At 41.8% G+C, this 25,577-nt stretch overlaps 7 protein-coding genes across 7 annotated transcripts; 3 read left to right on the top strand and 4 right to left on the bottom strand.

The window, feature by feature from the left end:
• The first annotated feature begins 2,665 nt into the window (after positions 1-2,665).
• Positions 2,666-3,090, top strand: LOC105491641 (histone H4). Its single transcript, XM_011758221.3, has one exon. It carries the CDS (start codon positions 2,735-2,737, stop codon positions 3,044-3,046), a length of 312 nt encoding a protein of 103 aa, XP_011756523.3. The 5' UTR covers positions 2,666-2,734; the 3' UTR covers positions 3,047-3,090.
• Positions 3,091-7,109: 4,019 nt separating this feature from the next.
• On the bottom strand, positions 7,110-7,548 carry LOC105491644 (histone H4). The gene has a single exon (XM_011758225.3). It carries the CDS (start codon positions 7,466-7,468, stop codon positions 7,157-7,159), a length of 312 nt encoding a protein of 103 aa, XP_011756527.3. The 5' UTR covers positions 7,469-7,548; the 3' UTR covers positions 7,110-7,156.
• A 7,403-nt stretch (positions 7,549-14,951) lies between these two features.
• LOC105491645 (histone H2B type 1-M) lies at positions 14,952-15,470 on the bottom strand. The gene has a single exon (XM_011758227.3). The coding sequence runs from the start codon at positions 15,433-15,435 to the stop codon at positions 15,055-15,057; it is 381 nt and encodes a 126-aa protein (XP_011756529.1). The 5' UTR covers positions 15,436-15,470; the 3' UTR covers positions 14,952-15,054.
• A 227-nt stretch (positions 15,471-15,697) lies between these two features.
• Positions 15,698-16,187, top strand: LOC105491646 (histone H2A type 1-J). The gene has a single exon (XM_011758228.2). It carries the CDS (start codon positions 15,734-15,736, stop codon positions 16,118-16,120), a length of 387 nt encoding a protein of 128 aa, XP_011756530.1. The 5' UTR covers positions 15,698-15,733; the 3' UTR covers positions 16,121-16,187.
• Positions 16,188-18,064: 1,877 nt separating this feature from the next.
• LOC139363475 (histone H3.1) lies at positions 18,065-20,838 on the bottom strand. The gene has a single exon (XM_071097446.1). The coding sequence runs from the start codon at positions 20,675-20,677 to the stop codon at positions 20,267-20,269; it is 411 nt and encodes a 136-aa protein (XP_070953547.1). The 5' UTR covers positions 20,678-20,838; the 3' UTR covers positions 18,065-20,266.
• Positions 20,839-22,047: 1,209 nt separating this feature from the next.
• On the bottom strand, positions 22,048-22,640 carry LOC105491648 (histone H2A type 1). Its single transcript, XM_011758230.2, has one exon. The coding sequence runs from the start codon at positions 22,573-22,575 to the stop codon at positions 22,183-22,185; it is 393 nt and encodes a 130-aa protein (XP_011756532.1). The 5' UTR covers positions 22,576-22,640; the 3' UTR covers positions 22,048-22,182.
• Positions 22,641-22,764: 124 nt separating this feature from the next.
• LOC105491649 (histone H2B type 1-F/J/L) lies at positions 22,765-24,513 on the top strand. Its single transcript, XM_011758231.3, has one exon. The coding sequence runs from the start codon at positions 22,877-22,879 to the stop codon at positions 23,255-23,257; it is 381 nt and encodes a 126-aa protein (XP_011756533.1). The 5' UTR covers positions 22,765-22,876; the 3' UTR covers positions 23,258-24,513.
• Positions 24,514-25,577: the final 1,064 nt, after the last annotated feature.

A 25,577-nucleotide genomic window follows, 5' to 3' on the forward strand; every position in this document is an offset into this window, starting at 1 on the left:
GCAATAAAAGATTGTTATAGAGAATAAATGGACCACAGAAATAAATTAGCTTGTAAATAATTGTCTTCGTAATTTATGTATTTATTTTGAGATGGAGTCTTACTCCATCACCCAGGCTGGAGTGCAGTGGCACAGTCTCCACTCACTGCAACCTCTACCTCTGGGATTCAAGTGATCCTCCTACCTCAGCCTCCTTAGTAGCTGCGAACACAGGTGTGCACCAGTACACCTGGCTAATTTTTTTTTTTTTTTAGACGGAGTTTCACTCTTGTTACTCAGGCTGGAGTGCAATGGTGCAATCTTGGCTCACTGCAACCTCCGCCTTCCAGGTTCAAGTGATTCTCCTGCCTCAGCCTCCCAAGTAGCTGGGATTACAGGCATGCGCCACCACCTGGCTAATTTTTTGTAAACTTTGTAGAGACGGGGATTCACCATGTTGGCCAGGCTGGTTTCCAACTCCTGAGCTCAAGGGATCCACCTGCCTTGACCTCCTACAGTGCTGGGATTATGGGGAGGAGCCATGGCATCTAGTATGTCTTGGTAATTTAAATGAGATGGAGAGGAAGGCATTATCTTGAAAAGTCCATATCCAGTCTTCTTTTCTGCAATAATGAAATAACTAGGGAGGGGATAGAAGGCAATTCTGTTTCTTTTGTTAAGAAATTTTCTTAGTCCGATTAGGAAATGTCAGAGTTCCTTCGCATGTATAGGACAGAGAAACAAGACGAGGTTAGAGGGGCTTTGATTCTGAAGCTTATTTCTGAGGCCTTTCAGTGTTCAAAAGCACTCAGCATGCCCAAGAACCACATTTTGGGGAATCATTCTGCACCCCAACAGTACCATCACTATCCTGATCTAACTTTGTAGATGAGCAAAGATTTAAAGAGAATAAACAAGTCACTTCGCGTCTGATCGGTAACAAGTCAGCTTGAGTCTGATAGGTAAACATTTAATCTAAAACCAAAGTTTTCTAATTCCAGAGTTTCAGCTCTTAACTACTTTGTAAACAAAGAATTGAATACTAAGAGATTATATTAAAATAGTTATAGGAGTTTTATAATTTACAAAGGTGTTAAAATAATTTCAGAGTGGCCGGGCGCAGTGACCTCACACCTGTAATCCCAGCACTTTGGGAGGCCAAGGTATGTGGATCACCAGATCAGGAGTTAGAGACTAGCCTGACCAACATGGTGAAACCCTGTCTCCACAAAGATACAAAAAAATTAGCTGGGCGTGGTGGTGAGTGCCTGTAATCCCAGCTACTCGGGAGACTAAGGTGGGAGAATCACTTGAACCCTGGAGGTGGAGGTTGCAGTGAGCTGAGATTGGGCCATTGCACTCCAGCCTGAGTGAAAGGACAAGACTCTGTTACAAAAAAAATAAAAATTTCAGAGTATAACCCTGTATTTACTAAGAAAGAAAATTAAATATACGGAAACAAAGTTGTTCCATGATGGTTGATAACAAATCTTTAGTTGGGTCATGTAAAAGTGTCTTTTTTAAAACCTACAAGCGTCCAAGCGCGGTGGCTCACGCCTGTAATCCCAACACTTTCTGAGGCTGAGGCGGTCGGATCACGATGTCAAGAGATCAAGACCATCCTGTCCAACATGGTGAAACCTGGTCTCTACTAAAAATACAAAAAAATTAGCTGGGCGTGGTGGCGCATGCCTGTGCCGCGCTACTCGGGAGGTCGAGGCATGAGAATTGCTTGAATCTGGGAGACGGAGGTTGCAGTGAACCTAGATCGCGCCACTCCTCTCCAGCCTGACGACAGAGCCAGACTCCATCCCCCTCCCAAAAAAAGCGCCCGCCCCACACACAAAACCTACAAACACCAATTTTCTACTTATAAGAACTTGTTTTAAGGATATTAATTCTATTCCAAATAAGTCTTAACGCTAACGCAATTATTATCAAAATCTCAAAGAGATTTTTATTCAGACTTCACAAAAGGTCTCCAAAGTTGCCAAGAAACCTTGGTGAAACAGATTAGGAAACTTGGAAAGGAAATAATGAGGAGACCAGCAATACCAAATCATGAGACCTCTAATTCAGTTTTAAATATTAATGTAGTAAAAATTTAAAGTTTGGTGTAATAAATCATACAAATTTCAATATTGGTCCCAAGCATAGAGAAAAAATAAATTTATTTTGAATGTTGAAAACATTATTCTTAAAATACAGCGGATTAAAAAATTGCTGGGGAACTGATTAAAACTATATTGATAATTCCTAAGAAAGACACTATTTTATGTCTTTAATAGAAATTGATTAAACTGTAATCAATATAAGGAGGTTACAAAACGCCATATACAACACTGTATACATTTTCTTGGAAAAATATGTGCAACTGCTTTGCAAAATACGTTATAAACTAGCACTAGTGATCTCTGTGTGATGGGATAACAGGTTGTACTTTCTTAATTTCTTGTCGTTTCTTGTATTCCCCACAGTATTGATGTATATCTTCTGCGTTCAAAAGCAATTTTTTAAAGCCTTATAACGTGGTAACAAAATAGTTTGCACATTACAAAATTCAGAACACGGAAACAAGAAGCTCGCCTTTTTTCCCTATTTCGGTTTGGCCCTTTCGATTTCCCCTCCCCCACCGGGGCGGGACTTCCCGCCGACTTCTTTCAGGTTCTCAGTTCGGTCCGCCAACTGTCTTATAAAGGCCCTGCCTCAGGCCAGAGTCCTCACAAGGCGTTGTGTACGACTCGTCTTGCTCATCATGTCTGGCCGCGGCAAAGGCGGGAAGGGTCTTGGCAAAGGCGGCGCTAAGCGCCACCGCAAGGTGCTGCGTGACAACATCCAGGGCATCACCAAGCCGGCCATCCGGCGCCTTGCTCGCCGCGGCGGCGTGAAGCGCATCTCTGGCCTCATCTACGAGGAGACCCGTGGGGTGCTGAAAGTCTTCCTGGAGAACGTGATCCGGGACGCTGTGACCTACACGGAGCACGCCAAGCGCAAGACGGTCACCGCCATGGATGTGGTTTACGCGCTGAAGCGCCAGGGTCGCACCCTCTACGGTTTCGGCGGTTAAGCGTCCTAGTCTACCAAGAAAAGGCCCTTTTCAGGGCCCCCACTTTCTCAGTTGAGGAGCCGTGATGCTTGTTTGCCCAGATTCTCTTTACTGTTTGTCCGCACCTGCTGAGTTTGCCCTATCGGAGCATGCGTCCCTCCCTAGTCGCTGTAAGTAGGTATCAGTCACTAATCGCTTTCCAGTACCAGTAAATACAATACTCAACACAGTTTCTTTCAGGTGTTCCAGGGCTTACTGACATGGGGTGTCGCGCAGACCGTAGTGCAGTGTCATGGCTCACTGTAGCCTCCCGATTAGCTGGAACCTCGCGCGCGCCACCACGCAACGCTGTTTTTCCAAAGACCAGGTCTGCGTATGTTTCCCAGGCTAATTTCAATATCCTGGCCTCAAATAATTGTCTCGCCTATACCTAGTGTTGGCATTACAGGAGTGAGCCACCACACATGGCCACGATACTCTTTGAGGTTTTAAAGTTAGTTATATTTAAGTGCCAATTTTCGAAGTATAGCTGGGGAAGAAAGTCAAGCAGTTGTTACATGTTTCTGGCACTGTAAATCCAACTGCTGAACACAAGACCTTCTTATGCAACAACCTTTAATCCGTGAACCGTAAATAAGTTTAGTTTATCGGTTTTGGCCCAATTCTTGAGAAAAGTGAGAATTTGAATCCTTGAGTAAAAATATGTAGCTACTCAGTACAACAAAGAATGATCACAACAAAGACTAACTTACCCTTTGTTACTGAACGTGGGTCAGAGCTTTACCGCTGAGAATTCCTCAGCCTTTGAGTGTTCTCTTATTTAGAATTGAAGTTGATAAGATGGTATTAAAAGTGAGATTCCTAAGTAAATTTAAAGGCCTGAAGGAGCAGTGATTAATGGGAAGTGCTAATAAGTCATATTTGAGGTTATCCAACCCGAGATTCTGATTTAATTGGTTTAAGGACACCATCACCTTGTAGGTTAGATTTAAAAAATAATAATCGCATTAAGGAAAGAAACTGTTAGTATTTAAACAGAAAATTTTCCTTCCTGATTCTTACATGCTGTCACTTAGACAAATCTCTGGTCTACATGGCTGGATCTCTTTCTGCTAAATTCTGTGCTACCCTGTAAAAAAGAACTGAGATTAATAAAACGGTAGTGAGAACACAGGGAAAGATAAAAATCATAGCAAGCCTATCCAGTCATGCTGTAGTCATCCTCATAAAGATAGGGAAGGATCTTGCCTTTCATTTACCACACAAAGTATGAGTACAAACTTTAAAAAGATAGGATACTATAGGAATAATGAAGATGTCTCCACTGGCAAAAACTGTGTGAAAAAATGCCCTTGACACAGGTCTTTCCTATGGCTTCATAATAGACAAAGATTTGATTACACAATTGCTGGCTGAATCTAGAATACTAAAATGTGGCTGTTAGAAAATGTTGCTGTCTGGGCCTGGTGTCATGCCTGTAATCCCAGCAATTTTGGAGGCCAAGGCTGGCAGATAGATTTAGGCCAGGAGTTGGAGACCATTCTGGCCTACATGGTGAAACCCCATCTCTACTAAAAATACAAAAAATTAGCCAGGCGTGGTGGCACACGCTTGTAATCCCAGCTACGCGAGAGGCTGAGGCTGAGAATCGCTTAAACCTGGGACTCAGAGGTTCCAGTAAACCGAGATCACGCCTCTGCCCTCCAGACTGGGTGACAAGAGTGTCACACACACACAAAAAAAGATTGCTCTTACCCAGGGATGATGGTCAGATGCAATTACGGGTTATGGGCCTGGCATAAATGAGTAATGCTAAGTGTTTCACACTAAACATACTATTGTCAGTGTCCTAAGTGCTTTTTATTTACCAATTCATTTACACTTATTCTTTGTCTTTTTTTTTTTTTTTTTTTTTTTTTTTTTTTAACTTTTTGTGGTAAACAGGGTTTCACTACATGGCTTAGGCAGGTCTCCAACTCCTGGGCTCAAGCTGTCCTCCCACATCTACCTCCTTAAAAGTGGAGATTACAGGCATGAGCCACCTGGCCCAACTCATTTAATCCTTACAACAACCCTTAGAGCTAGGAACTATTTTTATCATCATCACATAATTGTTTACAAAAATACAGAGGCTTAGAGAGCATATGCACCTCACCCCAAGATCCCACGACTAGAATATGATTGTTACAGATTTGATTGCAAATAATCTGCTTCTTATGACTGTGCTTAAATTTTTCACCATGTCACATCGCTTTGGTGGTGTAAAGTTATAAAACATTTACGTCTTAACTTTAAAAATGTATTTTTGGCCCAGCGCGATGGCTCATGCCTATAATCCTAACACTTTGGGAGGATGAGACAGTCAGATTGCTTAAAACCAGGAGTTCGAGACCAGCCTGAACAACATCCTAAGACCCCTTCTCTACTAAAAAGACACAAAAATTAGCTGGGCATGGTGGCTTGCATGTATAATCTCAGCTACTCCGGAGACTGAGGCACCAGAACCGCTTGAACCCAGGAGGCAGAGATTGCAATGAGCGGAGATCCTGCCATTGCTCTCCAGCCTGGGTGACAGAGTAACGCTCTGTCTCAAAAAAAATATATATATATATACATACACACACACACAGATATACATAGTTAAAATATATATATTATTTTTTACATCTTAAAGAGAAACATTATCATTTATATCCAAAAAATTTATTTAGGCCCATGTAGCAATTCCAGATCTGACAAATTTTTGAGATTTAAAACTGTTTTTCATGTAAAATACAATATTTTTCCCTTAACAAAACTTCAAGTTAAAAAAAAAGTATAATTTAAATTCCCCTATGGTAATTACTTGGACTACAAAGTTTTGTACTTTTGCTTTAACTGAATCAATGCCACTATTATTGTCCTTCCAGATCTTTTGATATCACCAATTACACATCCATCATTTTCATGATCATAACGAGTGACTGAGCCTCACCAAAAAAAAAAAAAAAAAAAAAAAAAAAAAAAAAAAAAGCTTTACTCACTGGATTTCATTTATGAATTTAAACTTATAAAGCTCTTTCAATAAATCAAGTATCCAATGCCAGATGAATGGATACAGAAAATGGGGCATATATACAATGGAATACTACTCAGCCTTAAAAAAAATGAATCTTGTCATTTCTTACAACATTATTCTAAGTAAAACAAACCAGGCACAGAAAAACAAAAACAGCATGATATCACTTACATGAGGAGTCTAAAAATGTTGAACTCAGTAAAATGGTCCCTGCCAGAGAATGAGGATGGAGGTATAATGGGACTCAAGAGATATAAATTCTGGAGATCTATTTTAAAGCATGGTGACAATAGTTAATGTACTTTATACTTGAAAATTGCTGATAGTAAGCTTTAAATGTTCTCACCAGAAAGTGAGATGGATGTTAAGCTCGATGTAATCATTCCACAATGAATGTATGTCAGATCAGATTGTACATGTTGTAATTTGTCATACGTTAATGAAAGTGGAGAAAAGTAAAAAATTCTCTTAAAATCCCTTAAGAGGCCGCACGTTAGGAGGCCGAGGCGGGCGGATCACGAGGTCAGGAGATAGAGACCATCCTGGCCAACATGGTGAAACACCATCTCTACTAAAAACACAAAAATTAGCTGGGTGTGGTGGCGCATACCTGTAATCCCAGCTACTCGGCAGGCTGAGGCAGAATTGCTTGCACCCAGGAGGCGGAAGTTGCAGTGAGCCGAGATCGCGCCACTGCACTCCAACTCGCTGACAAAAAAAAAAAAAAAAATACTTGTGGATTTAGGGGTTTTATCAAAAACCATTTCCGATGACCATTGTCAAGCTCACTACAGGGACTACAAGAGTTACTGGTACTGCACATTCCCCATTACGTAAACAAGCTCATGAATTTTCAGCAAATTTAGACTGCATTACAACTCGTAATTAGTTCTACCAACGGTGACCGCGGGTGAATGACCTCGTGTGCCGCTGTCTTCAGAAAACTGCTCGCCCCAAAACTGACTTAGAAGCAAGCAAAATTCCAGCCCTACCAAATCCAGTGTTACCACTCCTCAGCTGAGAAAGTAGGGGGGCCCTGAAAAGGGCCTTTTATTGATAGAAAATGACGACGCTCAGCCACCGAAACCGTAGAGGGTGCGACCCTGGCGCTTCAGCGCGTAAACCACATCCATGGCGGTGACCGTCTTGCGCTTGGCGTGCTCCGTGTAGGTCACAGCGTCCCGGATCACGTTCTCCAAGAAGACTTTCAGCACCCCACGGGTCTCCTCGTAGATGAGGCCAGAGATGCGCTTCACGCCGCCGCGGCGAGCAAGGCGCCGGATGGCCGGCTTGGTGATGCCCTGGATGTTGTCACGCAGCACCTTGCGGTGGCGCTTAGCGCCGCCTTTGCCAAGACCCTTCCCGCCTTTGCCGCGGCCAGACATGATGAGCAAGACGAGTCGTACACAACGCCTTGTGAGGACTCTGGCCTGAGGCAGGGCCTTTATAAGACAGTTGGCGGACCGAACTGAGAACCTGAAAGAAGTCGGCGGGAAGTCCCGCCCCGGTGGGGGAGGGGAAATCGAAAGGGCCAAACCGAAATAGGGAAAAAAGGCGAGCTTCTTGTTTCCGTGTTCTGAATTTTGTAATGTGCAAACTATTTTGTTACCACGTTATAAGGCTTTAAAAAATTGCTTTTGAACGCAGAAGATATATATCAACACTGTGGGCAATACAAAAAAGTGACCGGGCTCGGTGGCTCACGTCTGTGATCCCACCATTTTAGGAGGCAAAGGTGGGAGTGTACCTGGACGTCAGGAGTTTGAGATCAGCGTGAGCAAAATAGTGAGACCCCCATCTCTACCAAGAAAACAATTAAATTAAATTAAAACATTAGCCCAGCGTGGTAGCACTTACACTTTAGGAGACCCTCTTTTTTTATATATTCATATTTAAAAAAAAAAAAAAACCAGTACACTAACAACAGCCTGTTATCCCCATTTTCCCATCACACAAAGAGCTCTACTGCTAGCTAATAAGATATTTTGGTGAGCAGATAAATGCACATTTTTTTCCTACAATATGTATGCAGTATATGGCATTTTACAACTTCGCGCTGTTATTTTAATCAATTTCCCTTATCTAAAGAGTTTACAAAAAGTGATTTTAATGTCTGCTTATTATTTCTCCTCCTGAATTCTCCCTACTAAAGTGTTAACCAATTCTCTAGGAATTTATTAATCAACAAGATTTTTAAAATAATTCATCTTCTCCCTGCTGATTAAGTACCACCTTTAATATTATACATACTCGGAACTATTACCAAAATTCTATTCTGTCTATAATTTAATCAAGATGGTTTGCAAAAGGGAATCTTTGTTCACAGTTAAAAGTTTAGAAATTTCACATTAGGAAAATTTTTAAAAGCAGTAATTTATATCTCCTTAATATTCCATCATAGGAATTTTCTAGATCCACTTTAACAATATTTCTAGTATTTAGCAAAATGTGCTTTCTAATTTTCTTTTTCCTATTTTAAAGGAGAACTGTACAAAATTTACTTCCTGAGGAAAATGTAGAATTGAAGTGTTTTGTCACAAAGGATGCAGATTTTAAGGTATTTTGATGACTGTTACTACATTTTCCTCAAAAGTTTTATTCCATTCACTTTTGCCAGCAGTAACTGTTCTTGTGTATGTTTACCATCATTGAGTATTATGGTTTTTAAATTCTGTGTTACATTCAGAATTTACTTTTGGTTTTGTTGATTGAGTCTTGAGTTAATGAACTAGTTACTCAGCAAGATTTATTGATTTGTTTATAAGTAATAAATTGTCATCTTTAATATAAGCTTGTTTAGGCTGGGTGTGGAGGCTCATGCCTGTAATCCCAGCACTTAGAGAGGCCAAGGCAGGCAGATCACTTAAGGTCAGGACTTCGAGACCAACCTGGCCAACATGGTGAAACCCTGTCTTTACTAAAAATATAAAAATTAACAGGGCATGGTGTCACACGTCTGTAATATCAGCTACTCAGGAGGCTGAGGCAGGAGAATCTCTTGAACCTGGGAGGCAGCGGTTACAGTAAGCTGAAATTACACCACAGCACTCCAGGCTGGACAACCAAGCGAGATTCCATCTCAAAAAAAAAAAAAAAAAAGGAAAAGAAAACAAAAGAAAAAAGAAACCTATAAACTTTATTTTTTCCTGTAAAAACTGGCCACAAAGAAATTATTTAACTTACCTTGTTTGACTGTAAGTCGTAAGACCACCATTCCATGTACAAAAGAAATACTGCACAGACAGCCCAAGAATCTAGACAGGCCTGGCTGGATTTCCCCACTCAGTCTCTTAGCATTAGATCATACTCCTTATGTCCAATCATATTTCTACATAGGTATCCATACTTTGTTGAACCTAAGCATAAAAATGGACAATTTCCCCTGTATTTTTAGGTCTTCATTCTGAAGGCTCCTGTGTACATGTTAAATAAATGTGTATGCCTTTTCTTCTGTTAATCTGCCTCTTGACAGGATTTTCAGTGAAGCTTCAGAGTACAAAGGGAAAGCTTTCCCTGGGCCCCAACACGTTCAATCATACGGTCAAGGATTCAATCAATCCTGCCTACATAATGAAACCCTCATAAAAGCTCTGAATACCAAGGTCAGTAAGTTTATTGGTTTGTGAACACATAGATATCCTAGGGAGGATATCTGCTTCCACATAGAGATGGCACAGAAGCTTTGCTTTCAGGACCCTTCCAAGACTTGCCCTATGTGTCTCTTCATCTGACTGGTCCTGATTTGTATTCTTTACGATAAAACTATAATCATAAGGATAGCACTTTTTATATTCTATGAGTCATTCTAGCAAATTATTCAACATGAAGGGGTAGTGGGAATCCCTGGATTTGAAGCCAGTTGCTCAGAAGAGCAAGTGGCCTGGGAACCCCACTTGCAGCTGGTGTCTGAAGTTGGGATAGTCTTGTTGGGAAATGTGCCCTTTAACTGGTGAGGTCCAGCTAACTCCAAATAATTAGTGCCTGAATTGAACTGTAGTAAATCAGTTGGTGTCCAAATAATTAGAAAGCAATTCATGTACGTAGTTAAAAATTTAGGAAATTCAGATTAGGGAAACTGAAAAATATCTATAAATCACAGTCCAAAGATTATCCTATTAACTTTATGATATCTATCTATTGAAATAGTCATCTTTTCATATATTTAATATTTTTTACATGCATGGATACACTGTGAAATTCTTTTAACTCTAAAGAAACTGTAATCCTGACACAATTTAAAATGTAATTTCTTTGTTTTTCAGTGTTTTCATGTAGATATTTACTTTGGAGAATAGTGAGGAACTCAGCCTCTGCAATGGAACAAACCTAGACTTAAATTGTGACTTCGTTGCAGACACTTTTGCTGTTTAAGTCTTAATTTCCTCATCTTTATAATGAGAGTAAAGACAATAAGAGTTACTCCACAGGAAGCTGTAGGAAATAATGGAGATAATTGAGCAAAATGGCTAGACTAGCTTAGTAAGATCTCACTAGTCATACATATATAATTTATATTTATTATTTATTGATTAATATTTTACTGATATTCAATTACTTAACTTTTTGTATAGATTTAAATTCACATTTATGCTATTTGCACTAGTCCAAATAAAGTACTTAACAATTCTTATGTCATTTACATTTCTAATATATTTGAATAAAGGGTTAGAGTTTTATGTTTTGATATAACTTCTAAAACAGCTATTAGAGGATATTAATAGCTAAAATAAAAATAAAATATAATCAAATGAAGACTTTTTTTTTTTTTTTTGAGATGGAGTCTCACTCTGTTGCCCAGGCTGGAGTGCAATGGCTGGATCTCAGCTCACTGCAACCTCTGCCTCCCTGGTGCAAGCGATTCTCCTGCCTCAACCTCCTAAGTAGCTGGGATTACAGGTGCGTACCACCAGGCCCAGCTAATTTTTTTGTATTTTTAGTAGAGATAGGGTTTCACCATGTTGGTCAGGCTGGTCTCAAACTCCTGACCTCGTGATCCACCCACCTCAGCTTCCCAAAGTGCGGGGATTACAGGCATGAGCCACCGTGCCTGGCTGAAGACTCTTTTTGAGGCGTGTTCTTCATTTCCCACTTCGAACATCATCACAATAACAATAAAGAGAATATGTTTATACATACAGTTAAAATCAAGACATACATTCATATCATAAATCAGATTTAAGATATGAAAGAAAAACATTGGAAAATCAAGAAGATAACTAAGAGAGTAGAAAGTTTGTCAAAGTATGTCATTAATTTTGTCAGGAAGACCTGGTTTTCCTAGAAGCCTCATGTGGGAGGAAAAAATTATTTTCTCTCTACACTTCTGAGTTCTCAGCTAGAGCTCTTGTGACAAAAGACACATTAAGAAGAAAAAAACAAACAAGTTTATTAACATGTGTACAGCACATGTCACAAGTGGGAGTACCTAGAAATGAGTAATTTAAAATGTGACTTAAAACTCCAGTTTATATACAGCATCTTTAATAAGATCAATAAGTTTTTAGAGAAATTAAAAGACAAAGGAAAAGGATTTTGAGTCTGTAGGAGTAACAAATTGTGGGAAGGCAAATGTATAGTAAACTAATGGTAGATAAAGGCTGGTTAGTAAAGTTGTTATGCAGATTGCTCTGGTGCCCTCTCTAGGCTGACGAGTCGTCTCTGGTGATTATTTTTTGTCCTCTCTGGTAGAGAGAGGAGAAGCGACACTTCTGCACATTTATGTCCTGCTTTTAGGCAAATAGGGAGAGGGCAGAGTTTTCTTGTATCTGCTTCTTCTCAGTGGCCCTCAACTCAAATAATCTTTATGTCAGTGTGGTATATTTTGGGGTGGTGTGTCATGCCACCCTTCACTCAGAAAAAGCTAATCTCTACCGGAAAAGAGAATCCAGGCCGGGCGCTGTGGCTCACACCTGTAATCCCAGTACTTTGGGAGGCCGAGGCGGGCAGATCACGAGGTTGGGAGATTGAGACCATCCTAGCTAACACGATGAAACCTCGTCTCTGCTAGAAATGCAAAAAAATTAGCGGGGCGTGGTGGCGGGAGCCTGTAGTCCCAGCTACTCGTGAGGCTGAGGCAGAATGGCGTGAACCCGGGAGGCAGAGCTTGCAGCAGTGAGCCGAGATCACGCCACTGCACTCCAGTGTGGGCAACAGAGCGAGACTCCGTCTCAAAAAAAAAAAAAAAAAAAAAAAAAAAAAAAAAAAAAAAAAAAAAATTGGGGCAAGGCATAGTGGCTCACACCTGTAATCCCAACATTTTGGAAGGCGGAGGAAAGAGGATCACTTGAGCACAGAAGTTTGAAAACAGCCGCAGCAACATGGTGAAACACTGTCTCCACCAAAAAAGATACAAACATTAGCTGGGTGTGGTGGCATGTGCCTGTAGTCCCAGCAACCCAGGAGGCTGAGTTGGGAGGATTGATTGGGCTTGGGGAAGCCAAGGTGCAGTGAGCGGTGATTGTGCCACTGCACTCCAGCCTGGGCAACAGAGTGAGACCTTGTCTCAAAAATAATAATAATAAACAATTTTGCCAAGATTTCTGGAAAGTATTTTCCTACTTTTTTTCTTTTCTTTTCTTTTAGGTGTAGTCTTGCTCTGTCGCCAGGCTGGAGTGCAGTGGTGTGATACCAGCTCACTGCAGCCTCTGCCTCCTGGATTCAAACAATTCTTCTCCCTCAGCCTCCCAAGAAACTGGGATTACAGGAGCATGCCACCACACTCTACTAATCGTTGTATTTCTGTAGAGATGAGGTTTCACCATATTAGCCCGGCTGAACTCAAACTTCTGACCTCAAGTAATCCACCTGCCTCAACCTTCCAAATTTCTGGGATTTACAGGCATGAGCCACCACACTCAGCCTAATTTTTTTAAAAAATCTTTTGAGCTTTTTTTCTAACATGATACTTATGTATCAAGAATAGATGCTTCATCTAATGAGATTGTATTGTTGGGGCTCAGAAACCGATTCCCCAAAATATGGAGTTTTGACATACTGAACTGAAGAAAAATCCTGAAGGTCTTTCTGAACTTCCTCCTATTCCTGTCTCTCATTTCTCTATCTGAAATCACAAAATGAAGTTGTTCTCTGAAATTCCCTTAGCTCTCTAAAGTATAGACCTGCTAAAGAAGAAAGCAATTACCTCTGGTCCCTTCTCTGAGTCTTCCTTAACTGAAAACTCATATTGCAAGAAGACTGAAGTCTGTCAACACACTGAGACAAACCTTTGTCACAAACCGTTGTCTGGTCTGTGGGCCAAATAGACTTTGTCCTAGGCTGTTATATGTTATTCAAGTCTATTGAATTCCCCTACAAATCACTTAATACCCTCTAAAATAATCCACAGTTACCCATCTCCCTTTTCCCTAAGAAAAAGGGTATGTAATTATCTCTATTCTATTGCTTGGGGCATGGGGGGGGGAGGGGGAGGCAGTAATCACTGATTCTCCCCTATGCACATTAATAAATGTGTATGCTTTTTCTCCTATTAATCTGCCTTTTGTATGTTGATTTTTCACCAAACCTTCAGAGGACAAAGGGGAAGTTTTCCTTTGGATTCTACAGTTTCAATAGACAACCAAAAGTAAAAGTTAGGAATTATGTAAATATGCTTCACTCTTTGAACGTATTATTCTTACTTATTCCATTAACATTTATATGTCTTTGCTAACATTATGATAATTTATTGAATAGAATCCTAAATTGGAAATTCCTAGCATAAATCACACATGCGTTAGAAAATATTTTTCAGGTTGGGTTTCTTTAAAGAAGTGTGAGGATTCAAAGGCTCTGGAAAAGCAATCTCAGTGCAGATGCCTTTTTAATCTTTACAGGTATGAGTTTTCTCACAATTTTAAAAATTGATTTAAGCATAACTAGAATATTTCTGGCAATTTAATTATAACACATGTACAGAACACTCACTAAGTATTCACAGTAATATTAAGAGCAATTATTTTTTCCAGTTCATTTTCTTTGATTTACCTGATTTATTTATTTATTTATTTATTTATTTATTTATTTATTTATTTTGAGATAGAGGCTTGCTCTGTTGCCCAGGCTACAGTGCAGTGGCACAATCACGGCTAGGCTCACTGCAACCCATCTGCGGGTTCAAGCGATTCTCCTGCCTCAGCCTCCTGAGAAGCTGGTATTACAGGCACGTGCCACCATGCCCGGCTAATTTTTGTATTTTTGGTACAGACGGGGTTTCTCTATGTTGGCCAGGCTGGTCTCAAACTCCTGATCTCAAGTGGTCCGCCCGCCTCGGACTCCCAAAGTGCTGGGATTACAGGCGTAAGCCACCGCGCCTGGTCTAACCCTCCACATATTGATTTATGACTTTACCTATAACTTCTGCTTCCCTAAAATGTATAAAACAGTTGCATTCTGCCTGCCTCAGAACCACTTTCTCATGGTCTTGGGGGGTTGTCTTCCCTAAGCCACGGTCACTCATACTTGCTAATAATCCTCTAAAATATTTTGGGCTGGGCGCGGAGGCTGACACCTGTGATCCCAACACCTTGGGAGGAGGCAAGTGTATATCACCTAAGGTCAGGAGTTCGAGACCTGTCTGACCAACATGGCGAAACTCCCTATCTACTAAAAATACAAAAATTAGCAAGGCATGGTGCCACACGCCTGTGGTCCCAGCAACTCGGGAGCCTGAGGCAGAAGAATCGCTTGAACCGGGAAGGTGGAGATTTCAGTGAACCGAAATCGTGCCATTGCACTCCAGGCTGGGCAACACAGTGAGACTCCACCTCAAAAAAAAAAAAAAAAACCACACACACACACACACACACACACACACACACGTATGTGTACATTTATATGTACGAAGCGAGTCCTAAAGGGTACCTAAGGGGAGACAAGCTAACAGCGAACTGGCTCTTTCTTGAGAAACGTGGACGGCTCTGAAAAGAGCCTTTGGAGTGTGGGTCAGAGCGGACCTGTAACTGCAGCGAGGGGCTCACTTGGAGCTGGTATACTTGGTGACGGCCTTGGTGCCCTCCGACACGGCATGCTTGGCCAACTCCCCGGGCAGCAGTAGGCGCACGGCCGTCTGAATCTCCCTGGAAGTGATGGTCGAGCGCTTGTTATAATGCGCCAGGCGTGACGCTTCTCCGGCGATACGCTCGAAGATGTCGTTGACAAAGGAGTTCATAATCCCCATAGCCTTGGAGGAAATGCCGGTGTCGGGGTGGACTTGCTTCAGCACCTTGTATACGTACACGGAGTAGCTTTCCTTGCGGCTGCGTTTCCGCTTCTTTCCATCCTTCTTCTGAGCCTTGTTAATGGCCTTCTTGGAGCCCTTTTTAGGGGCTGGAGCAGATTTTAGTGGTTCAGGCATGGTGAAAAACGGAAGACAACAATCCTAGGGCTGTTTCGTCCTCTTTATTTAAACGCTATTATGCAAATTAGGAGTACAATAGGTCACTGCTTATTGGTGGTTATCCTTGGATGACGTCCGATGCCAGTTTTGCCCAATCAAAATAGGTATCCTGCATAATTGAGTCCTATTGGTCTAAATAAAAATAAAACGTTAGCCAATCGAACAGCTTCCTTTTCGCGCCCAGTAGAGGCTATAAAAACTGCGTTTTTCTACTTTCATCTGTCCTTTTTAACTGTATAGATATAGATCTTTTGCCATGTCTGGGCGTGGTAAGCAGGGAGGCAAAGCTCGCGCCAAGGCCAAGACCCGCTCTTCTCGGGCCGGGCTTCAGTTTCCCGTGGGCCGAGTGCACCGCCTGCTCCGCAAAGGCAACTATGCCGAGCGGGTCGGGGCTGGGGCACCGGTGTACCTGGCTGCGGTGCTGGAGTACCTGACCGCCGAGATCCTGGAGCTGGCTGGCAACGCGGCCCGCGACAACAAGAAGACTCGCATCATCCCGCGTCACCTCCAGCTGGCCATCCGCAACGACGAGGAGCTCAACAAACTGCTGGGCAAAGTCACCATCGCACAGGGGGGTGTTCTGCCCAACATCCAGGCCGTGCTGCTGCCAAAGAAGACCGAGAGCCACCACAAGACTAAGTAAAGACCGAGTTGAAAAGCGTATAGAAACAAAGGCTCTTTTCAGAGCCACTTTAATAATCATAAAAAGATGACACGAGTCCGTTTTCAGCTGTTCACCACTCGACAACACACTCATGACGTTTCGGTTTTAATTTTAACCTCTCTGTGTACGTTGCCAGAATTTTAAGATTTTTTTTTAAGTCCTTAATGTAGGTATTAACAAGGTACCTTTGCTAACATCTATTTTCAGGGGTTTTGCCTTGGTGGCCAGGTTGGTCTCAGACACATGACCTCAGGTAATCCACCCGCCTAGGCCTCCCAAAGTGCTGGGATTAACAGGCGTGAGCCACTGTCCCAGGCCAGTTTGTAGTAGCTTAAAGGCATTTTACTGGGACACAACTTTGACAAAAATCAGCATCTTACTGGGAGTTACATAGTAGATACTGGTGGGATTTTATTTATGATTCTGGGAAACTGGGCTGTAAGGAATGTAGTATAGTACTCAGTTTTTAATATGCTTACTAGGAAAAGTATAAGTATATGGATTGCTACTAGACATATTTCTCTAGAGTTTCATAGTCTCTAGATTGGAAACGGTAGAGTTCTCAGCCCTATTTCCTGGCCTCTAGGAAAGGAGCTACTTGATGGGTATGTTTAAACAAAAACATGAAGTTTTATGTTTACCAATGTATACACTTGTCATGTTTTATTTTGTTTTCTATTTTTAATTTTTGCACTTACAAGAGTTTGGAATACAAAAAGAAAATTGGCCTTAGAAGCCTTCCAATTAAGGGTCTTTCAAACATACACATATTCTGTAGTGACCCAATAATTACATGTACATATGTTAGGGTACTGCTGAAATAACATGTTAAAAAATAATAGTTAACTTCATTGTATGTGCTCTGATATTTTTGTTTAATTCTGTATGTAATTAACCTTTTCGTACCTGAGTGGTATGTTACAAACGTATCCTGTAAACACTGCTACAATTAGTAAGTGAGTTAAATACTTAGTAACTGCCGGATAAGTAGATGGTCAAGCATAGTAGTCCAAGGTGGTGATGACTGACAGTAAGGATGGTTCTGAATACTTAAGTTGATTCCAAGAGCACTAATGGGTGAATACCTACATTCAGAAAAAATATCTCTTCTGAGAAAAGCCAAAGGCTATTTTGAGAATAGTGAGGTCAGTTCCTCATGTTATCTTTTTTTTTCTTTTTTTTTTTTTGAGACAGAGTCTCGCTTTGTGGTCCAGGCTGGAGTGCAGTGGCCGGATCTCAGCTCACTGCAAGCTCTGCCTCCCGGGTTCACGCCATTCTCCTGCCTCAGCCTCCCGAGTAGCTGGGACTACAGGCACCCGCCACCTCGCCCGGCTAGTTTTTTTTTTGTATTTTTTAGTAGAGACGGGGTTTCACCGTGTTAGCCAGGATGGGCTCGATCTCCTGACCTCGTGATCCTCCCGTCTCGGCCTCCCAAAGTGCTGGGATTACAGGCTTGAGCCACCGCGCCCGGCCAATCTTTTTTTTTTTTTTTTTTTTTAAGACAGGGTCTCGCTTTGTCACCCAGGCCGGAGGACAGTGATACGATCTCGGTTCATTGCAACCTTCGACTTCTGGGCACAAGCGATTCTCCCACCGCAGCCTCCTGAGTATCTGGGACTACAGGCGCACACCACCAGGCCCGACTAATTTTTTTATTTTTTGGAGATATGGGGTTTCGCCACATTGCCCAGGCTGGTTTTCAACTCCTGGACTCAAGCGATCCACCCACCTCGGCCTCCTAAAGTGCTTGGATTACAGGCATGAGCCACCGCACCCGGCCTGTTGTCCATATTACTGTATGGGCATGTCAAGGTCCTTTTATTTTGGGCCTTGAAAAGGATTGTTATGCCACTTATGAGTTTTGCCATCTCAGGAAATTCAGACACAAGAATTATGTCCTTTTTTAAATTTATTTTTTATTTGTTTGTTTTGCGTTTTTGAGATGGAGTCTCCCTATGTCGCCCAGGCTGGACTGCAGTGGCGCGATCTCGGCTCATAGCAACCTCCACGTCCCGCGTTCAAGCGATTCTCTTGCCTCAGCCTCCCAGTAGCTGGGACTACAGGCACATGCCACCACACCTCGCTAAATTTTTTGTATTTTTAGTAAAGACGGGGTTTTACCATGTTGGTCAGGCTGGTCACGACCTCCTGACAAACGAGCTTAGTTGGATGGTTACCAGACTATTGTAATTTAGTGCATGGAGTGTTTTGAAAAGACATAGAGTATTCATTTCCACATAACTAGAACTACTCACGTCCCCTGAATAAATAATTCCTCATGTAATCATAACTGGAAATTTAACTGGGAGTATATTGGCTGCATATCTCCAGGAAAGGATGCCCTACCCAGCCAGCAAGAGTATTGATTAGTGAGCCCTTCTTGATTTATTACTAGCTGTTAGTTTCCCAGCACAGAAAGAAGGAATTCACTACTTACACACTCAACAATACCCATCGGTTTAGCAGTTGGCCCCACTTAAGTGTCCCAGAGGCATTGCTTCTCTCCAAAATAGTGTATCTTCCTTTCCAGAAGAAAGCTAATTTCTGAGAGGGGAACACTCTATTTTGTTTTGCTTAGGGTGTTGATTCCAATTAAAAGTATTAAAGCATTATTTTAATTTGTAAAATATTAATCATAAATTACTTATCGTTCTAAATTCCATATATGTGGAAATAATGAAATCATGAACCCACATACAAGAAGATGTGGATGAGCAGATTGTGAATGTTGCAGTAGTGATCTTGATATTGAATTTCCAAAAAAGTGTATTAAGAATGTAACCAATTCTAATAACTGAAGATACATAAATAGCCAACTGAAACAAGAGAGTTAAAACTGCTTTTTAAAACTCAGTGTAAAAATACTATGATCTTTCCACTTACATCCTTCACAAGCTAAGCTAAGGAGAGACAGAGATGATAACACACATACACAAGCCAACTTGCCAGGGAAAGTCTTGAATACTTGTAAGAATGCTAGAGAGCTCACAGAAGAAAAGTTATAGAAATCTAGCATTCTAAATACAAGAATGGATGAGGTAAGGGCTTTCATGGCCCACAAGAAGCTGATTTCAGCACATCTAGCAAGCTGATGTATTTCTTTCATTTGAGATTTTCCATGTGGTTATCTTTCCTTACTATTATAGAGCCATGCATTCATTCATTTATCCAACAAATACTGATCAAAAGCTCCTATATTACTGGAGATATGCCAGTAAACAAAAGTTCCTCCTCTCATGAGCCCGTATTTTAGAACACACAGGCAATACATCAACAAACTATTGTACAGCATATAGTGACAAATCCTAGGGTGAAAAAATTAGGTGGGGATTATACAGATTTTATTTAGTCATACAAAGCCTCAATGAGAAGGTAACATTTTAGTAAGACTCAAGTATTTTATCCTATGCTCAAAAAAATTACCACAGAATTCCCTACAAGGCAGTGTTAATTTTGGATACTCCTGACAGTTCAAAGTTTTAGCCACTGTCAGAAGTCAGATAAAACACTTTCTCTCATACACATATTTTTATATGGGGCTTCAAAGGGAATTTTCTCTGGCGGGCTTTCTCCAGACGACTTTTAATCCCCAAACCATCTGTCATTAACTACACTTAAGAGATTTAAGCAGGCCCAAAATTCGACTTGAAAATTTCAAAAACAACACTGCTTAGGAAACGGGGGGCGGGAGAGGGGAATGTTTTCACTTTAGCCAGCATGAGCTACATTACCCTGAATTTCTCCAACTTCAATTCAACCTTAGTTTTATTCTTGGCGTGTTGGCAAGGAATATACACACACTACAGTATAGGTTGGCAGAAAATTAGAACCACCATACGGTCAAAACCGGGCTGCGGAGATGGGCGGGTAACACACAAAGGAACTTTTGGCTACACCCAATGCTTGCGGAAAGCTCCCAGATTATTAAATGTTAAGATTTACAAAACTAACATTTTAACAGGGATAGGCTGAGCCTTACAAAACAGATTGTATAACGTTTGGAAATGGACCCTATCTGCTATAGGCAAAACAAGTACCAGAAGAATTCCTCAGAGAAACAGATCTTTTCAGCGCGCAAGTGGGTGGCTCTGAAAAGAGCCTTTGGGTAATCTGAGCCCTTGAGACTCAAGCCCTCTCGCCGCGGATACGACGTGCGAGCTGGATATCCTTGGGCATGATAGTCACCCTCTTGGCGTGGATGGCGCACAGGTTGGTGTCCTCAAAGAGCCCCACCAGGTAGGCCTCGCATGCCTCTTGCAGCGCCATCACCGCCGAGCTCTGAAAGCGCAGATCGGTCTTAAAGTCCTGCGCGATCTCTCGCACCAGACGCTGAAAAGGCAACTTTCTGATCAGCAGCTCGGTGGACTTCTGGTAGCGGCGGATCTCGCGGAGAGCCACTGTACCAGGCCGGTAGCGATGGGGCTTCTTGACGCCGCCAGTGGCCGGAGCGCTCTTCCGAGCCGCCTTCGTAGCCAGCTGCTTACGCGGAGCCTTGCCGCCGGTGGACTTACGAGCAGTCTGTTTTGTACGCGCCATTCTTTCAGAACTAGATTCAGTTAAGGACAAAGAGAAAGCTAGCCGCTTATTTATAGTGAGAGTCTAAAGCTGATTGGACAAAAAGTATGCTGAAGGCCTACCCAACAGTAAGCGGATTGGCCAAGGACTCAAATTTTTGTTGTCCACCAATTCCTCTGACAGTCTTAGCAGTTCATGGCCTCCATATTTTATTTTCTATTTTCGCTTTAGAGTTGTTCACTATACCAGTGATTTCCAGTGGAAATAAATGAGAGCAATATAAGTAATTTACATTTAGGAGCAACATTATAACAAAGCAAGAAAAAATTAACTTTTAATATTTTGCTTAATCAAAAATAGCCAACATATTTCAGTATGTTATCAAAATTAAAATTGTTAGGTATTTTACACTTTTTGGCACTAACTTTTCCAAATGCAATGTGTATTTTATATAAAATTCATGCTATGGAATTTCCAATGATCACTCTACAATTGACTAGTGGCTACAATACTGGACAAGACAGCCATATACACCTCTCCCCTCAATTGTCTATTTTTTGATCACTTAAATTTTAAAAACTTTTGTATTTTTTTAACCAAGAAAAGCTGATTCACATGTGAGAAATTCAAGGCCTAAAAATGTCAAAGAAACAACCTTATGTGAGCTTTTCGCGTTCAGATTAAAGTAATTCCATTACAGCTTATTTTTCCAATACTCTAGAAACGTAATTCATTTTCTCTTAAGTATCTATTCCATTTGTACATCCAGATCTGATTTATTAAATCAGATTAAAAACATCAAGTCAGATATTTTAAAAGTGGAATTTACCATGCTGAAACAAATTAATAGTCATCTCTCTACTAAGAAATCAATTTGTGTGGCTGGGGGTGAGAAAGCTCGAGAAATTTTAATTTCAATGAATTTTCAGAAAATGCTTCAAAGACAACTACCTGGCACCATAATTAACTGTTCTAATTAATCTAATTAGAAATTATTCTCTCAACTCAGTCATTAATGTTCAAGTGCAATCTAATTATTCTGATTCGAGAGATCTTTCTCAGAAATAAAGAATCCAAGCCGTTGATCTAGATTTAGACTAAACGCCGAATGCTCGGTTTGTCATTTACTAAGACCAAGAATGCATTTGGCCCCAAAGCAGTCATGTTTGCTTCCAACAATCTAAAAATGGTTGAGTGTCAGTAAAACCCGACAGTGAACCATATAGAATAATATACTTGGATAATGCCAAATTAAGAAAAACCAAATCTTCTTGTGTTAAGCTTAAGATGAAGGCGGTTTAATACTTTTAACGTTATCCAGGCTTTATAAAAAGCTAATGAGATTGCCGCTACCTAACCAAGTCACCGAAGACTGATGTACGTTAACCTTTGGAGTGCTTTACTAGTAGGCGAAGACGAGAAATCATATTAAAAGTAGTGCTCAGTTCTTCCACAAAATTGTAGGTGGCTCTGAAAAGAGCCTTTGGTTCCATTGGGATTGAGTTGCTGCAAACTAATCCAGCGTTCTACTTGCCCTTCGCCTTGTGGTGGCTCTCGGTCTTCTTTGGCAGCAGCACGGCCTGGATGTTGGGCAGAACACCCCCCTGTGCGATGGTGACTTTGCCCAGCAGTTTGTTGAGCTCCTCGTCGTTGCGGATGGCCAGCTGGAGGTGACGCGGGATGATGCGAGTCTTCTTGTTGTCGCGGGCCGCGTTGCCAGCCAGCTCCAGGATCTCGGCGGTCAGGTACTCCAGCACCGCAGCCAGGTACACCGGTGCCCCAGCCCCGACCCGCTCGGCATAGTTGCCTTTGCGGAGCAGGCGGTGCACTCGGCCCACGGGAAACTGAAGCCCAGCCCGAGAAGAGCGGGTCTTGGCCTTGGCGCGAGCTTTGCCTCCCTGCTTACCACGCCCAGACATGGCAAAAGGCCTGTATCTATACAGTTAAAAAGGACAGATGAAAGTAGAAAAACGCAGTTTTTATAGCCTCTACTGGGCGCGAAAAGGAAGCTGTTCGATTGGCTAACGTTTTATTTTTATTTAGACCAATAGGACTCAATTATGCAGGATACCTATTTTGATTGGGCAAAACTGGCATCGGACGTCATCCAAGGATAATCACCAATCAGCAGAGACCTTCCCCCCTACCTCGTCCACATAAACTGTTACATAAAAAGAGGAGACCAAGTTCTTGTTTTCTTCTTACCAGTATTATTTCATCATGCCCGAGCCGGCCAAGTCTGCTCCCGCCCCGAAGAAGGGCTCCAAGAAAGCGGTGACCAAGGCCCAGAAGAAGGATGGCAAGAAGCGCAAGCGCAGCCGCAAGGAGAGCTACTCCGTGTACGTGTACAAGGTGCTGAAGCAGGTCCACCCCGACACCGGCATCTCTTCTAAGGCCATGGGGATCATGAACTCCTTCGTCAACGACATCTTCGAGCGCATCGCGAGCGAGGCTTCCCGCCTGGCGCATTACAACAAGCGCTCTACTATCACCTCTAGGGAGATTCAGACGGCCGTGCGCCTGCTGCTTCCGGGGGAGCTAGCCAAGCACGCGGTGTCGGAGGGCACCAAGGCCGTCACCAAGTACACCAGCTCCAAGTAAATTCTCAAGCTGTTTGTCAAACCCAAAGGCTCTTTTCAGAGCCACTCACTATTATCTAAAGAAGAGCTGATTCGCTCTTCCGAACGCTGGGGGCGAGGGATCATAAATCATTTTGTTGGTCTATCTGCTAAATTAATTAAGCTCTTTGAAAGCCTTTTCAAGTGAAATATACATGAGGTACGTGCATATAGCTGCCAACACCATAGAGGGTCCGACTTTGGCCCTTGAGGGCATAAACTAGGTCCTTAGCAGTGTCTTGCGTTTTGCTTGTTCCGTGTAAGTCAAGCGCACCCGGGATCACGTTATCCGGAAATGCCTTGAGTATCCACGGGTTTCTAAAAAGATGAGACCAGTGAAGCGTTTGACACCGCCCGGCCAGGCGGTGGGTTTGGGATACCTGGATGTTGGCGCAGCAACTGCGGTGGCGCCCCCTTTACCCAATGCCTTCCCACAGTTGCGCAACCAGACATGATTTTAAGGCCCGACAAAAGACCCAAGGTAAAAGCCAAAAACAGCACTAGGGAAACAAGGCTGGCCTTTTTAATCATTCAGACTAAATTGGAAACTACAGGGCTAGGTGCGGTAGGCTTATGCCTGCAGACCAAGCACTTTGGGAGGTGGAGGCGTGCTGATCGCTTGAGCCCAGGAGTTCGCAACCAGCCTCGGCAACATAGCAAAACCCCGGCTCTGTAAAAAGTACAAAAATTAGCCAGGAGCGGTGGCGCGCCCCTGTTGTCCCAGCTACTTAGGGGGCTAATGTGGGAGGAGGGCTTGAGCCTGGTAGTTGGAGGTTGCAGTGAGCTGAGATCCGCACCACTGCACTCTAGCCTGGGCAATAAAGCCAGGTCTTGTCTCAAAATAAATAAATAAATAAATAAAAAGTGATCAGTGAAAGTTAGCACCTTGCCTTCTCCTAATTGTCAATACCTGCTAGCAAAAGATGCCAAAGCAGATTTTTTAAAGTTTTTCTTGCTGTCACCCAAACCCAACTGTTTTTCGTATACTATTTACCATCAAATTTACTAACATTTTTTAAGCATCTGCTATTCACCATGGGCCAGTCATAGTATTCTGCTATAGGTATGGGAAATCCTGAATAAGTCTCCCAGACCTTAATTCTCAATCACTGCTGGTGGCCCCACAAATTGGTAGTGCTTTCATAAAGGAAAATTTGGTAATACCTGTCAAAATTTTTAAAATGAATCTATCTTTGCATCAGAAATTTCACCCCTAGGAATTTACTATTTTTGAAAATATGCAAAATAACATATACAGGGGTTTTCAGCAGTACTGTTTGTAGTGTAAGACTAGAAGCAATTTGACTGATTAGCAATAAATTACAGTACCTCATTCTATCTAGTAAAAAATAAGAAGGCTCTTTTTGTAATTATTTACTGCTTATTATGTGCCAGATAATGTCCTAAAAAGCTCTCTACATACATTAAATCATTTAGCTTTCATAACAACTTTATGATAAATTACTATTTTTATACCTGTTTTACAGATCATAAAATGGGGGTTCAGAGAGCTTGACTAAATTGCCTAAAGTGTGAAATTGTACAATGGGAAAGTTGTCAATCAAAATGAAATCACTAACGTTAAGAAAATCCTGACACACAGAACCAAGAGAGGCCGTAAAAAGAAGGTTCTCATGCTTGTATGCCTAATAACAAAAACTATCACAAAAGACGGTAAGAGCCACAACCATAAACACAGGCCATGAAAACCTTACACAAAAAAATACTTCTACAAGACCATTTGCCGAACAACTGCCTTCCCAACTTTAAACTGGCATCGCCCTTGTTATTGTAACCCTCCTCGTTTTTTTCTTTAAAAACCTTTGTCTTCCTTTACCTCCCTGAATACACATATACTTTATAGCATATGGATTCCCATTACAATGCTTTATTCCCAAATAAATATATTTTTCTTTAGAGAGCCTCTACGTTTGTTACTTAGGTTGGTAACAGGTGATAAGTAGTGAAAACATGATTCAAAACCAGAGTCTGGTTTCAGAATCCCTATTTATAACTGTAGCAGGACCAGCCACAGACAAAACCTCTCAGACACTGAGTTGTAGAAGGAAGGGCTTTATTCAGCTGGGAGCATCAGGAAGCTACTGCCTTAAAATCTGAGCTCCCTGAGTGCACAATTTCTGTCCCTTTTAAGGGCTCACAACACTAAAGATTTCATATGAAAGGGTCGTGATTGATTGAGCAATCTAGGGGATACGTGACAAGGGTTTCATGCACTGATAGTTAGAGAGAAACAGAAGAGGGCAAGGAGTTTCACAATGTTCTTCTATACAATGTCTAGAATC

This window comes from Macaca nemestrina, chromosome 5 (genome assembly GCF_043159975.1).
Source record: "Macaca nemestrina isolate mMacNem1 chromosome 5, mMacNem.hap1, whole genome shotgun sequence".
In the NCBI taxonomy this organism is placed as follows: Eukaryota; Metazoa; Chordata; class Mammalia; order Primates; family Cercopithecidae; genus Macaca; species Macaca nemestrina.

What these genes read in the sequence shown, in the direction of transcription:
- LOC105491641 (XM_011758221.3), top strand. Translation starts at nt 2,735, where the DNA reads ATGTCTGGCCGCGGCAAAGGCGGGAAGGGTCTTGGCAAAGGCGGCGCT.
- LOC105491644 (XM_011758225.3), bottom strand. Translation starts at nt 7,468, where the DNA reads ATGTCTGGCCGCGGCAAAGGCGGGAAGGGTCTTGGCAAAGGCGGCGCT.
- LOC105491645 (XM_011758227.3), bottom strand. Translation starts at nt 15,435, where the DNA reads ATGCCTGAACCACTAAAATCTGCTCCAGCCCCTAAAAAGGGCTCCAAG.
- LOC105491646 (XM_011758228.2), top strand. Translation starts at nt 15,734, where the DNA reads ATGTCTGGGCGTGGTAAGCAGGGAGGCAAAGCTCGCGCCAAGGCCAAG.
- LOC139363475 (XM_071097446.1), bottom strand. Translation starts at nt 20,677, where the DNA reads ATGGCGCGTACAAAACAGACTGCTCGTAAGTCCACCGGCGGCAAGGCT.
- LOC105491648 (XM_011758230.2), bottom strand. Translation starts at nt 22,575, where the DNA reads ATGTCTGGGCGTGGTAAGCAGGGAGGCAAAGCTCGCGCCAAGGCCAAG.
- LOC105491649 (XM_011758231.3), top strand. Translation starts at nt 22,877, where the DNA reads ATGCCCGAGCCGGCCAAGTCTGCTCCCGCCCCGAAGAAGGGCTCCAAG.